Below are 14,441 nucleotides of genomic sequence, written 5' to 3' on the forward strand. Positions count from 1 at the left end.
CAGCGCGCTACGCAAATGGCGCGGCACCAACACAGCGCATCCTATTCATTTAAATAGAGATAGCCACTGCATGAGCGCAGTCGGCGGGAGTGTGATCACTGTTTTTATCTGTCCAACGGGGGAGGGGGGGCGGGGGTTGGGCGCGCAGGTTTTGTATCTGTATCTAACGGAGGGGTGGGTGCGCGCAGGTGAGAGCGTGTGAACTCGCTGAAATGCGTGTGTCAGTGTGACTTGAGAACACTGACTATAGATCACAGTGAGGTGGATTAAAAATCTTAAACTTATAATTGACTACACCTGTTGCTTTCCATTGAATTAAAAAAACATCTTTCTCTCAGATAAAGTAAACACAAGCGTGTTTCTGACTAAAATAAAAGCTTTTCAGGAGAGATATAAGTTATGTGTAAATATTTATAAGACAATACCCACATCACTTATCTAACCAGCCTGTACTGATTTCTGCCCCCCAACAATGCTTTCAATAACCTCTTGTAACCCCTGGGAGCCAGGGGTTACACTCTAATAGCCTTTAATAGTCTTCAGTAGCCTTTAAAAGACTTACCTGGCGGCCGTGGTGTGTCCACTAAACTCCGTAGTTATAAACATCCTGAGGTTAGCAGCGCGCTAACTGACCTGTTTATAATGTAATCCGAGCAGTGACTCCGTGTCGGCTGTTCTAACCTGCTGCTGTTAGCTGCTTGGGCTGAAAGATGAACTGTAGTGAGCTGTATTATCCGGTTAGTGGGGTTAAAACCTTTATTTGTTTACAGAAACAGTAAAAACGGACTGGCTGAGCTCTGTAGCCCGTGGCTGGGCTGTACTGAAGTAGTGACTGAGTGAAGAGAGCGGGGTGCTGCTGCTGCTAGTGGTTGGATGAAGAACTGCAGCTTCATGTAATGAGCAGTTTCACCAGCCATCCACACACAGCTCTGATAAACTGCTTGTTTTAATAGTGCACACTGTTGCTACCAAAAAAAGTCACTAGATGGCATTACCATATATATCTTAATAAATAATAATAATAATATTTATAATATTTATAATAATAATAATAATAATAATAATAATAATAATAATAAATATATTATTTAAATTTTATGAGGCATAAAATAATAACAAGAAAAAAAACAAGAAAATCGAGAATCGAATCGAATCGTGACCCTCAAATCGAAAATGAAATCGAATCGAGGATTTAGAGAATCGTGACACCCCTAATTTATAGTAGCTGTTTCATTGTTTAAATGAAATGTAAAACTTCAAATCATGATACATTTATAGTAGCTGATTCATTGTTTAAATGAAATGTAAAACTTTTGAATTCTGCTGTCCTGGTGAAGCTACCTTTTAAAAGAATTTATCATCTAATCATTTATCCACTAATGCGAAAACTGGTGTAAATACACTGTAATAAATTGAGCCCCTGAATTTCAGTGTCTTTCCTTTTTTCTTTCTAACAGAATAGGAAATCTTGTGGAGCCCAACATATAAACATATACACACTGCAACATTAAATACATTACTTATAATTACAATCAAAAACTTTATGCTTACTAAGAATTACTAATTGTTCAAAACATGCAAAGCAATGCAAATGGAATGAGTAGTTAGAATTTAAGAGGTTAATTATTTATCAACCGAAAAAACAACATATACAGTATCTAACAGCCAGACATTCCCATTCAAACGCAATAACAAACAACTCATTGTGTTGAACAATACAGATCCTTCCTGTGAGACTGACCCGCAATTTGCTATATTCTGCATCGGCTAAACAACACTGCATGCAGCAAGTGAGAATTCACAGTTGAGTAATTGTTCATTTATTTAAAAAAAATGAAAAACTTATAAAATAAAATTATTTATAATGTATATGTATAATACGTATATATAAAGCCTTTCGGATATAGTGTGTTTCTTTATTCTCTGATTGTCTGTCTCTCTCATTATCCTCTCCTCCTGTTTCTCTGTGGTTCTCATGCTCTTTTCTCCACTTGTGAAGAAGATTGATGTAATGACCACAGAATGGGGGTCAGTCTGAAATGCTTTTTTTTATCGACTTTCTGGCCTGTTCTTGTTCCTCTGGGTCGGAGGGGAGGGGTAATTGGCTAAATATTCCCGCTGTTGACCCCCAGGCTCTGGAATGCTGTCCCCAGCCAAACTCCACTTATTCACAGCTTAGACAGCAGAGCACGTGCCAGAGGTGATGGACTGATCTGGGTCCAGTCCAGCCCAGTAACACCACTCTGCTCACTACTTACTCTACTACTGCTAGGAATTATACAGGAACCAGTATGAGTTTTTTCATGATCTCAATGAATTGTTTAAAAAAGGCTTTGTTGCTGCTATTTATGAGTTACAGATTGCACATCCTTAAGATGTGAGAGAAAGTGATAGAGGAGCAAAATAACATACAGACTAAAAGAGCAACAGTTTTTACAGAAAGGATTCCCTTCACTCATGTTTACCATTTTTAACAAAACCTCCTCTGCCATGTGCTCTCTGGTCTAACTCCAGCTGTGACATAAGAGCAGCCTGTCTGCTGCTGGATTACACTAAACGGGAGCCAAATGACTGTAAGGAATTTGTTTACCTGACAGCCAGGAAAAGGCATTACAACTGAAGTTTCCTAATAAATCCCTCAATATTTGTAATCCACATTCAACCAGATGATGTTACAAGAAATGGCTTTTAATGAATCATGACAGAGCATTAATAAGTATACATTGATCATGTATGTAATGTAATGTAATATAGACACAAAATTCTAATTCAAATTAGATAAATAAACTGAAAAGCTCATTCATGCTTTTTTATTATTTTGATAAAGAGGGCACATGACCGTAACTAAGTTTATAGAACGTGAAAAAACTCATTAAAGCATTTGAATGGTTTAATGGTTGGATCAGACCTGTACAAGCAAAAAAATACACTTTTAAAAGGAGCCAGTTTTACCTCTAGCATGAACCTAGTACTTTTGTATTCTATAAAAAAGGTCAGATGATTAAACACAGATTCACACATTTTTGTGCTCTTTTTCTGTAGGTGCAGGTCCAAGATTGGCCACCAGGGGCGCTTCCTATTATAAAGCCTGGAAAAGCCAGAACTGAGAGAGAGAGATGTTTAGGGCGTCTCCCCTTTCATGACCTGGAAAAATATCATGCTCAGGCCACTGATTTTTAATTTTGTTTACTATATATTTTTGTGGAAAAGTTGTCAGTAAGTGCCATGATGTTTGTCTACTCTTTTCTCCTGTTTTGTTGGCAGGAGTTAGGGTTGTATCTTGGTTTTTTTGTTTCAGGTTTAGTTAGTTGTCTGTGTTTGTTATTTTTGCATATGCTCACCATTAAAGACATATTTCCCATTTCTTGTTAACAAATCTCCAGTGTCCGATGTTTGGCCTGGCACAGAGTCTAGCGAGAGAACCTACTCTCATTACCTGTTACGGCCTGACTCACAACTACTAAAAATACCAGATAAATCTAAAATTATTTTATCAGCCATTAGGCATGGCCATTAAATATCAGCATTAGAAGCGTCCATTTGCAAAAACAGATAAAGGTATCTGTGTTTGCAATATGAACTTTTCATATAATTTCTGAACCTTCAAAGTGATACTAATTCTCTACAAATCAAAGATAAACAAACCATTACAACTCATTTCCAGTTATGTAAATCCACAGCCTGACCCACTCTAATACACCACACAGAGAACTGTAAACTGTGCTAATGACTGAGGTCAACATGAACAGGGATGTACAATTCCAAACATGAGCCCTTCACCTATTACTGCAGACCCCACTGACCCAGATAAAGCCCACCAGTAGGAACTAATAACTCATCCGCCAGCACCTGCTGCAAACAGCTGCAGTTCACGTCTTAATACAGTCAGCCCTCTTACTGACTGAGCTGTTTATGGCCGTGTTCATACTTAGCTAATGTTAACCTCAATCAATCAATCAATTATTCGGCAGTAGCTGATAAGTTAAGGGTTAGCCTATAGTTAAGGAACACACTGATGCCTGCAGCAACAAAAAATACCCAAAAGATTAGCACAAACTGGAGCTGCTTTATGCTAAAAAAAATTTCATGGCTCTGTGTGGGTTTTAGTGCATTTATTTGGAGGGAAGTCTTTATCAGTATAACTGCTGAAGTCTGCATCAGTATTTATATCCTCTGTGGAGCTTTACAGTCATTTGAGGTAGCAAGTCAGTGTGGCAGCATGTTTGTATGGGAAATCTGTAAATCTGTGTAAACATTTTTCAATAGTTATGGTACATCAACTTCTGTGCCTAAGCTTCACCTATTTATTTGGTCATTCTAATAACTAATAATAAACTCTATAGATATGGTATGTCCCTTTCATGACTATGCCACACCCACTTAAATGATTACCCTACATAAAATAACATGGTTTGTAGTATGCATTACCATTAGGGATGTAAAATATACTGAAATGTCGAAGTTTGCCAATATTTTGTTTTTTAATACTGTATGAATCAATTTAATGAATAGTTTCAATGTAAAGATTTTATAAAAATAATGTGTGCTAATCAGTCATAAATTGGTGTTGATAAATAATGCGACAGCATGAGGGGTCATGAACACATTTACAACTGACAACATGAGGAACTTTTTGCTGCCAGTGTGAACGCCTTTGGAGTAACAACGTAATTTTACATTTTTGATAACTCAGCTATCCGGATCTATTTCACCCAATGCCAGTCCTTTAAAAAATACATGATCGGCCCCAATTTCTAATCAACTGATCTAGTTTTATACTATGACACTTATTTAAACATTTGCAGTATATTGCCTTGCTTACAGTACCGCAATATTACCTTATAATCCCTATCTTGCCAATACACTGTTCTTATTACCATGACTACATGCACTGGCATATATGCATTACATCAATTTCCTAGTTTACACTACACCAATTTCCATGGTCATGAGCTCTGATAGCAGTTATGTTTTATAAACCAGTTTTTATTCTTTCTAAACACAACATATTTTGTTTTTAAACCAATATGTGACCTCCACTTGTTAACATAATTACTATGCATATTCATTTTCTTAGATTTTTGTCTCAGAATCATTTGAAAATTTCTCTATATTATCCTGCAAAATTATTACTTATGTTATTGTATTTATTTGATACAGCCCCAATCATTCTTACAGAGTTAGATTAGTTGCATCATAGACTTACTATACATGAATCTCAATCTGTGGCATTATATTATTAGAAATACTGATATCAAGCCTTTGAACTAAAGCATAGCAGGGACAGAAAGAGCCTGAGGCAGCTTTGTAGTTTCATCGTGCATCATCTGTGTTTATAGTCTGTGATTGCACCTGTCAGGCTAAACGCGAAGGCAAGCCTGCACACGATTACACTCTCACTGCTAACTACAGCCTAACACTCTCTAACACACTCTACAGCTGCAGACACACTCTCATCACTCTGAAATCATCTGATCTGCTAAATAGTTTAAAATGTAAAATTCTGAAATTTACATTACTATAATCACCTGCATTGCATATGTCAATTCAAATGTTCAAATATTAACAGGCGGTGAATTTAGCTATGCATATTTCATGTATGACTCACTAAACGGCTTGTAGTTAATGAGCATATGGGTAGTGGTTGGTTTCGGTTGTATTGTTTGCTTGCGATTGCTCTCACATCTCCACTTAACGTACATTTACTGCCAGGACCAAAGTTCAGTGAAACTGCATTTGTTTAGCACTTTTCTTTGCAGATAAACCACCTGCATTTTTTGAGAGCTTTTAACCATAAATATCTTAAAATGGCACACCTCAACCACTAGGTCAAACATCAGCACACCTTTATCTCCAGTGCAATACATCAATAAGATCAACCTGCTTTCCTGAGCACTACAATCTACCCTTCTATAACTGTTCCAAATGCTTTGATATCTTTTCAAACTTTATGACATAATTCTATTGCATAGAATCCAATGCAACAGCACAAGTCAGAATGGAAACTTGCAATACTGTAACTTAAAATTATATATATAGTCAGTTAAGAACATGAATGAAGTTACTTATATAGCACCTTTTAGGACACCCAAGAATGCTTAACACTCAACACACACACAATCTACACATGGCTTTTACACTCAGCACTCAACCAACAAGGAGTGGCCAATCACACATAGCATACAGGGAACATCCATCCATCCATCTGGAGGACCACATCTATCACTAAGGCACTGACCCCGGATAAGGTACCAGTCCATATCTGGGCATACAGGCACACATTCACACACATACATACACACACACACACACACAGACCAGGGCAATTTAGAGTGACCAATTCACCTGATCACCAGGATCCCAGTTTTTGGACTGTGCGAGATGCCCAGAGGGAGAAAAAGGAATCTTCATCCAGATTGGGACTTGAACCCAAGACCCCACCACTGAGAGGCAAACATGCTAACCACCAAGCCACTGATCTTGAATATCACATTTGCATGCATTACAAAATCAACCCTTATAAAAGAAACGTGTATTAAGTATATTTTTAAGTATACTTTTTAAGTATACTTAACATGGAAAGGTAGAGACTTTTAAAATTAAAATATGCACTTAAATACATACTAAATGTACTATTTTGGAACAAATTATGGCAACTTAAGTATATTTAAATTGTAATTAAGATATAATTAAACATAAAAGCACTAACTTGTGCTTTTGAGTGCTTTTTTGTAGATTTAAGAACCTGTTTTTAAAGTACAATTTTTTAATTATATTGTAAATGTACTTCTTTGTGAATTGATGCACCTTAATGCTACTGGGAAAAAACACTAGTGCACTTTAAGCAGTATTTAATGCCAATAGATATATTTTCTATCAACACAACGTATAATTTAAGGAATATTGCCTAAAAATATGTATTTATGGAAATACAGAGAGAGTATATTTAATGTGTATTTTCATAAAGTATATTAAATTGAAAATGCACTTTTTGTATTCTTTACTGAATTTGAACATGCTTTTAATGCTCTTAAGTAAACTTTCTGTTCACAAGGGAGTCCTACCCATTAAATTTCATTCCTGTCGACTAATTCCTTCTGTGTGCATCTCTTTTTGAGAAGCCAGTTTCATCATGTTTTGCACTTGCTAAGAGGATCAAAGGAACAAATTCATAGGGCCAGTGTATCTACTGCCACACAGCCTAACAGTCTACATGAAAAAAGCTGTGATATCGAATGTCCCTGTGTACAGTCAGACCAGCACTCTGGCTGAGCAGCAGGTGTTGTGACTGTGTGTGATGTAAGGAGAGAGTATCGATGACTATAGAATTTGCTGGGTCAACACAGAGCTGTATGAAAGCCTGGCTCAGCAGATTAAAACCTGCTGTTTACTGGAGATGTGAGCACACACTATTATTCAGCTGAACTGCGACCAGAGTGTTTTTATGTTTTGATGGGGATTTTTTTTATGCCTCCACACTTATAATAGTAATAACAGTGCAATTACTGTCTCATTATTAGTGTCCAGTTCATTATCAGCTGCACAAATGTCTGTAGATGCATTAATCTGACAGTGCATGAAAGAAACTACTTTTCTTTTATTTATAAGATTCCAGACATTGTTTGTTCTCAGCACTGCTCTGAGACCAGTGTGAAAGGTCAGCCTAGTCAGTGAAAACACTGCAGGCCGCTGAGCTTTGTGAACTTTCTATTGGGTCAGCTTCATTGTTTGGTGCCTCTGCTGAACAATACATTTATGTTGTGTATTGAGGAGGTGGGACTTAAGACCACAAACACCACCAGTCAAAAGAGCCATTACTTGATTTTTCAGTGGTAAAAAAGAGGACAAGTTTAATAGAACATCACACTGAAACCTCAATGATTAAATCCAACAATAACAAATAATAAAACAATATTTCAGTGCTTAGTTCTCTGAAGTTTATTCTTACAAGTTCAGGAGTAAGTCCTCGAACCACATTCAGTGATGTTGAGGTCTGGAATCTTAAGTTTCTTGTCTAAGAGATTCTTGTCCAGCTCCAAATTATTTCAGACCCACTGTGTTTTGTTATCCTCTCAAAATGGAAGGATACATGCTATCACCTGTGGATGTTTTCAGACATAAAGACAGGGTAGAGCTTGATTTTCCCCTTAAAGGTTTAAGTACTGTTAATCTGATTGTGATGGGTTTGGTGGTCTTCCAGGTCTCGCATAGTTGTTAGGAGTACCATTTTCTCTGTATATTTGAGTCACTTTTTGAGCTCCAGTATTGGTAATTGGTATATTTTTTATTTAGTCAATTAACTTTCTCATTGCCAATAGAAGTAGATTGTTGTATTTCTAGTTTTATATAAAATAATCTACTTACAAATGAAGAAAATGCTCACAAATAACAACAATATTAGTAATTTAATTTGGATAAGGGTTAATGCAACTGAATGTAAATGCTTTTCAATGTGGAAATAAAGCTGAGAATTCAGAAAGACAGACATATAAAGAAGAAAAGTACCTTTAGCTTAAAGTGAAAACAAATGCTATTGTTTTTTTCCCACAAACAGAGAGTCTATTGCACTTAACTAATGAGTTTTACACTACAGTCAACTAAAACAAAGAGCATATGGCATTCACAGTGTGTGACACAAAGAGGCCCAATGCGTTCACCAATCTGCTCTTAATAATGCTCTATTGTATTAGCGGCAGTTGAACGCAAACATTATATGCAAGAAACCTTAAACAGGTCACGCATGTTCTCTTCTTATTAACAAATGGGGAAACAAAGCATTAAGGCAAAGGAAAGAAATTGGTCGGCAAAGCAAATAACTCCAAATTGTAATCAAAATAAGTTTACACACACAAACATATTCATATATACATAATGGTGGAAACATTATGTTATGGATGTGACATTTATGATAAGTTACTTTGAACTGATGTAAACAATACTCCCAAATAAGCTGGTCAATTCAACAGAAAATGTGCTCTAAAATAAGCAGAATATATTTATGCATATTTAACTTTTTCTGCATTGTACTTTTTCACTTGAGTACAAGTATGTAATTTGAACTTTACACAAGCAAATGCAAGGTTTTGAAGAATTTACATGAGTTTACATGCTAGGAAGATCACTCTGTCCCACTGATGCTGAGCTTGTGCACTGTGTAAGCCCATACTTACTCAATGCATTATTGCTGGACTTAACCAGTGGAAGTTATTTATTACACCACATATTAGTGGTAGGCGATATGGACCTAAATAATATCACAATATGTCATGGTATTTTCATTATAACAATACTTTTGGTGATATGACAAAACACTGAATTAAATTGAAACTAATTTTATTATTGCATACAATATGATATGGCACACCCCTAGGTGAGATTTTCAATTTCAGAATTCAATTTTTCTTTTTTGCTAAAAACAGCAAAAAAGTAGTACCCTTGTGTGATCACACACAGAAGACCACAGTAAATAAAATAAGATAAAGTAACAAAAAATAAGTTAGGACTGCAAAAATCTATAATAAAGGTTTTGGAAAATAAATAGATGTTGGTTAAATATATACATAAAAAGAGATAAAATGCACATATTCCAGAAATGCTGAAGGCAGTTGTTGTTCAAATGGGTTTACAGCAGCTATGAGTGTTTACAGATACAGGATTTGAGTGTTTTAATCAAGTTTACTATCAACTACCTGAGACAACACCCTGCTAAAATATTTAATATCTCTATAATACACTTTACCAATGGAAGCCCTTTTCCGCCACCTGAAGAAAAAAAAACGTCCTCAACAAAGTCATAATTATGGTATAGTAAGTCATAATTATGAGATAGTAAGTCATAATTATGAGATACTAAGTCATAATTATGAGATAGTAAGTCATAATTATGAGATAAAAAGTCATAATTATGAGATAGTAAGTCATATTTATGAGATAACTTAGTTGAGGACGTTTTTTTTTTCTTCAGGTGGCGGAAATGGGCTTCCATACTTTTCAGTGTATGAACAGTGAAAGTGTGCTTTATTCCACGCACATGTGAGAAAGTACAGCAATTGCAAGTAGTCCACACAGCTACAGGTGAGAGAGAGAGCTGCTATTTAAAATCAGGAGGGAATTCCATGAACAACAGCACTTATTCCAGAGCCTGGAGTCAAACCAATAAACAATGAGCCAAGTGAACAACAGAGAGAAAGTTTAGACTGTAGCTCCTACCTTTCATCCAGTCCACCACCTGACTGGGAGTCCACTTTGTTACTGGTTCCATTTTGCTCGTCTCTGATCCAGAACTAGAGTCAGTCACTGAAGGACCCACTCTTCATGTCCTCAGTGCTTTTCTCTCATTGTAAAAAGCAAGTGGTAAATAGGAGGTAGCAGTGCTGGTGTAGCAGTGAGGAGCTGTGTGCTGCTGGGCTGGACTGAGTGAGGACTGTGGAGATAGACTGCAGGAGTTAGCTGTAGCTGGCTGTCAGGGCGGATCATGTTACAGCAGCAGGTCACACTGACTGAGGGGGGTGACCACTCACACTCAGACTGGGCAACTTCACACAATAAACACTCCAGTAGCCAGTCTCTCACACTCTCTCACATTCCCCAACAATGTGTTTAGTTTATTTTAGCTGATTAACAAGGCTGGGTTTCCTAAAAACGTTATTAGCGCTAACAAAATTATCAGATGGTCGAGCGAGCTTCACACTGAACTCTCTCTCTCTCTCTCTCCGTGTAAAAAAAATCTTAATGCTAAGATGCTTTTGGGAATCTGGGCCCTGTTTTTTGTTGAAATTTGAACTTCTGACTTTTAAATGGCTAATATATAAATTAAGTTATTAAGGTTTGATATGAAACTCTCAAAAATTGTGGTGAATGAATCCGCATATGTCTGAGTAATCTGAATCTTGTCTCACAAAGTCATTTCATAAAATGTCTATGAGAAGATTTTTGCCTAAAGTTGAATCATGCTGAAATCATACTGCCCTAATAATATTGAGCTCTGGAACTTTGCTATTTATAGGTATATGTTTGAGTAAAATGAACATTGTTGTTTTATTCTATAAACTATGAACAACGTTTCCCCAAATTACAAATAAAAATGTCATTTAGAGCATTTATTTGCAGAAAATGAGAAATGGCTGAAATAAAAAAAAGATGCAGAGCTTTCAGACCTCAAATAATGCAAAGAAATCAAGTTAATATTCATAAAGTTTTAAGAGTTCAGAAACCAATATTTGGAGGAATAACCCTGGTTCTTCATCACAGTTTTCATGCATCTTGGCATGTTCTCCTCCACCAGTCTTACACACTGCTTTTGGATAACTTTATGCCACTCCTGGTGCTAAAATTTGAACAGTTCAGGTTTGAGGGCTTGTAATCATCCATCTTCCTCTTGATTATATTCCAGAGGTTTTCAATTTTGTTCAAATCAAAGAAACTCATCATTTATAAGTGATAGCGTAGTAATAGAGTAGTCTAAATCTTCCCTCATAGAAATTTTCTCACAAAAAGGAATTTCACAAAATGGCTATGAGAAGATTTTTGCATAAAATTTTATCATGCTGGAGTTGTAAGTCATACTGCCTCTAACAATATATACTATTTCAGATTTGACAATTAACAGTGCATATCATCGCTGTCCAGTGGAAACAAGTGTCTCCATATTAGTTTACTTTAAAAACATTAATAAGCCCTTACAATACATACATAGAAAGAACAATGGTGACTTTTTTTAACATATCTAATAAAAAGTCAGTTTATTCATTTAATATGTAATTATAGTTAAATAAATAAAGTTATTAACAGAAATGTTAATGCTGACTGATGGAAAAGACAAAGTAAGATCAGCATCTAAGTAAGATCTGAGGTTTAACAGTATAAATGAATGTAGAATCACTATTTGTTACACGCCAGTCCACTGTCTCCCTTACTATTTATGTGTTGTAACTACTTATTAATGGTTTATAACAAAATAAATAATAATTAATAAACTCCTTTATAAACTGTTTTTATGGAGCCTTATTTTAAAGTGGTATCCATAATTAAAACACACACTTGGACTTGGACGGACCAAGAGAAATTTTCAGAACGTACCTGAAATAAACTCTCTTTACATTGACTTCCAATAAAGGTTTTAAATGTTTTTTGTCTGTACTGAAAAGTTGCTGTTTTAGAGATGCAAGTTCTTCATTGGACAGAGATTATATAAAGCGTGTATGAAGACGTGTTGTTTCACAGTTTTTGATAGTAAATAAAATTCCGCTTACACTTTACAGTAAGGGTCACAAATAACAGCCCTGCTACAAAATCCAGCTCAAGACCAGCTGGTCATCCAGAAAAAAACATAGCCTATGCTGGTCAAGAGCTAGTTAACCATGGTATGTTTTTTTTCAGGGAGTATATACAACAGTAATAAAGATTGATAAATGGTTAAGTAATGTCTCAAATAATTATTAGTTGACACAAGTTAACTTGACATTTTTAAACATTACTAAAATTAAGGCCTAAGAATGTTGTAGATAATAATGAATTAAGACATTAGTTAAAAATAATGTAATGATTAACAAAGTTTTAACTACTGTCAATTCTGAGATATTCTGTTGTAAGTGCTGTTAATGTTACCAAAAGTTCCTTATAATTTGCCATGTGTTCATGCTTCCTGTCACCAACACTGTAAAGAAATCAGGGTAGGTAGGTTTTACTACAATTAACAATTTCACACCTCACCCCCCCATTCTGATTAACGCTTTACATCTCAGTGTGTTTTAACCATCCAGATGCTTTTTCTTTTTATTTCCTTCAGAAAAGCCATGCAAAAAAACAACTATATGTATTTCACAGTTTATTCCTTATATTGGGAACATCATATGTTTGTTAACAAACATTAGTTTAATAAAGCAGCCTGGACCTGATTTAATGCTCTACTTATCTTTAAATTCTTCAACTAAAAGTCAAGAAGAAAAGAATGCCAATAAGGCTTGTCTGTATTTACACAATAAGGAATTTAATAAAAATGGCTAAGGCCCTTTAATAGAACTGTAGATTAGGTAAACATAGCTGGGGATATGCCAAAAAAAGTAGCTGGAGCTTCTCCCTCCTCTAAAATTCCCCTCCAAGAAAGGCAAGAAGCAGCAATGAAAAAATAACACTTTTAAAATTGGAAGAAAACCAAAATGCCTTTCTATGTACTAATTATGGCTTTAAATAATTTCAGAGAACTGACTGGTGGCTTTTACAGTTATCTATTTGCTTGTAGAAGTGTGAGTGACGGTTTATGTGTGATTTACATTCTCTGACAGGCAAATTTGGAGGTTCACATGATGACAGGCTGAAGCTATATTTGTGCGCTGGGCGTTACCTTTGGGTTTCCTATGGGAACTTGTCCAGAAAGAAGAGACACAAGATGGGATATGAGGGAAACAGAATTATCTGAAGATGTGAAAAACAATAAAGTGTTCAATATAAATCATTAAAATGAATTGCTTTCTTCATGTTTTATCTACTCAATTCTGTTTAAATGTTAAACATTGCCCCTAAATGGCCTTCAGCAGCACTAGACTTAATAAATCTTGTTGTACTAGAATATATTTTTGTACTGTGCTGCATTTTATCCACAGTTAAATAAACCCTGGAATGTACCTGTAGCACAAATCACCTTCAGCAACCGTTTCCTGCCGAACGAAGCCTTTCCTCCTACCAATGGGTTTCTGGTCATCATTCATGTTTCTGGCATGCCCTGCATGTAGTATCTTTCAGGTACCGCCACAGTATCTTTAAAGTTTTAAGGTCTAGACTCCAAAAAACAAAGCTTCAACCATTGTTTAATTGTGTTTTTTTGAGCCGTTGTTTTGATGCATCACCCAACCTAATGTCTTTTCAGCTTGAGGTCATGGCTCACCAACTGTCAAGGCTCTAAGAAAGCAAAGCTGCAGCAAATCATAATGCTCCCTCCACCATGCTTCACAGTTGGGATGAGGATTTGGTTTTGGCTTTATTCATGAAAATAGAGTGTTTGGTGCAAAAAAAGAGCATTTAAAAGCAATTGTTTAACTTTGCAAAGGTTTTTGCAGTTTGTACAATATTCTGTGCATTTTTCTTACCTCTTTCAGGGTTTCCCATTGTGTCTTAACAGAATGCTCAATTCTGCAGTCTTTTGTACAAATTGTATTGGTGTATGCAGAACTTTAGCAATATTTATTTTTTCTTAATGACACTTTTTGGTCTTTTGAACATTGGATGCACCAAGGCATGCTAAACTAGTCTTTTTCTCGAGGAAAACATTTTTTAGTATTCAAGATTTTTGTGCCTTTATTTAATTGATTACTTTTGTATCCTCAACCGTGGATATTTACTTAGTGTAAGGCACACTTGATGATGATTAAAGCACATTTTATTTCTGTGTAACGTTAGCACAAGAAGACTAATTTTAACTAAAAATGTCCTACTGGGAGTTGGCT

General features: G+C 35.7%; 1 protein-coding gene across 1 annotated transcript in view; it reads right to left on the minus strand.

Moving 5' to 3' along the window:
* Positions 1 to 10,462, minus strand: part of LOC103034830 (connector enhancer of kinase suppressor of ras 3) — a 67,787-nt gene extending 57,325 nt beyond the window's left edge. Inside the window, exon 1 of the mRNA XM_049475197.1 lies at positions 10,210 to 10,462. Coding sequence (XP_049331154.1) covers positions 10,210 to 10,261 — 52 coding nt within the window. The 5' untranslated portion in view covers positions 10,262 to 10,462. The remainder of the gene's footprint in view (positions 1 to 10,209) is intronic.
* Positions 10,463 to 14,441: the final 3,979 nt, after the last annotated feature.

Source organism: Astyanax mexicanus, chromosome 1 (assembly GCF_023375975.1).
Source record: "Astyanax mexicanus isolate ESR-SI-001 chromosome 1, AstMex3_surface, whole genome shotgun sequence".
Classification (NCBI taxonomy): Eukaryota; Metazoa; Chordata; class Actinopteri; order Characiformes; family Acestrorhamphidae; genus Astyanax; species Astyanax mexicanus.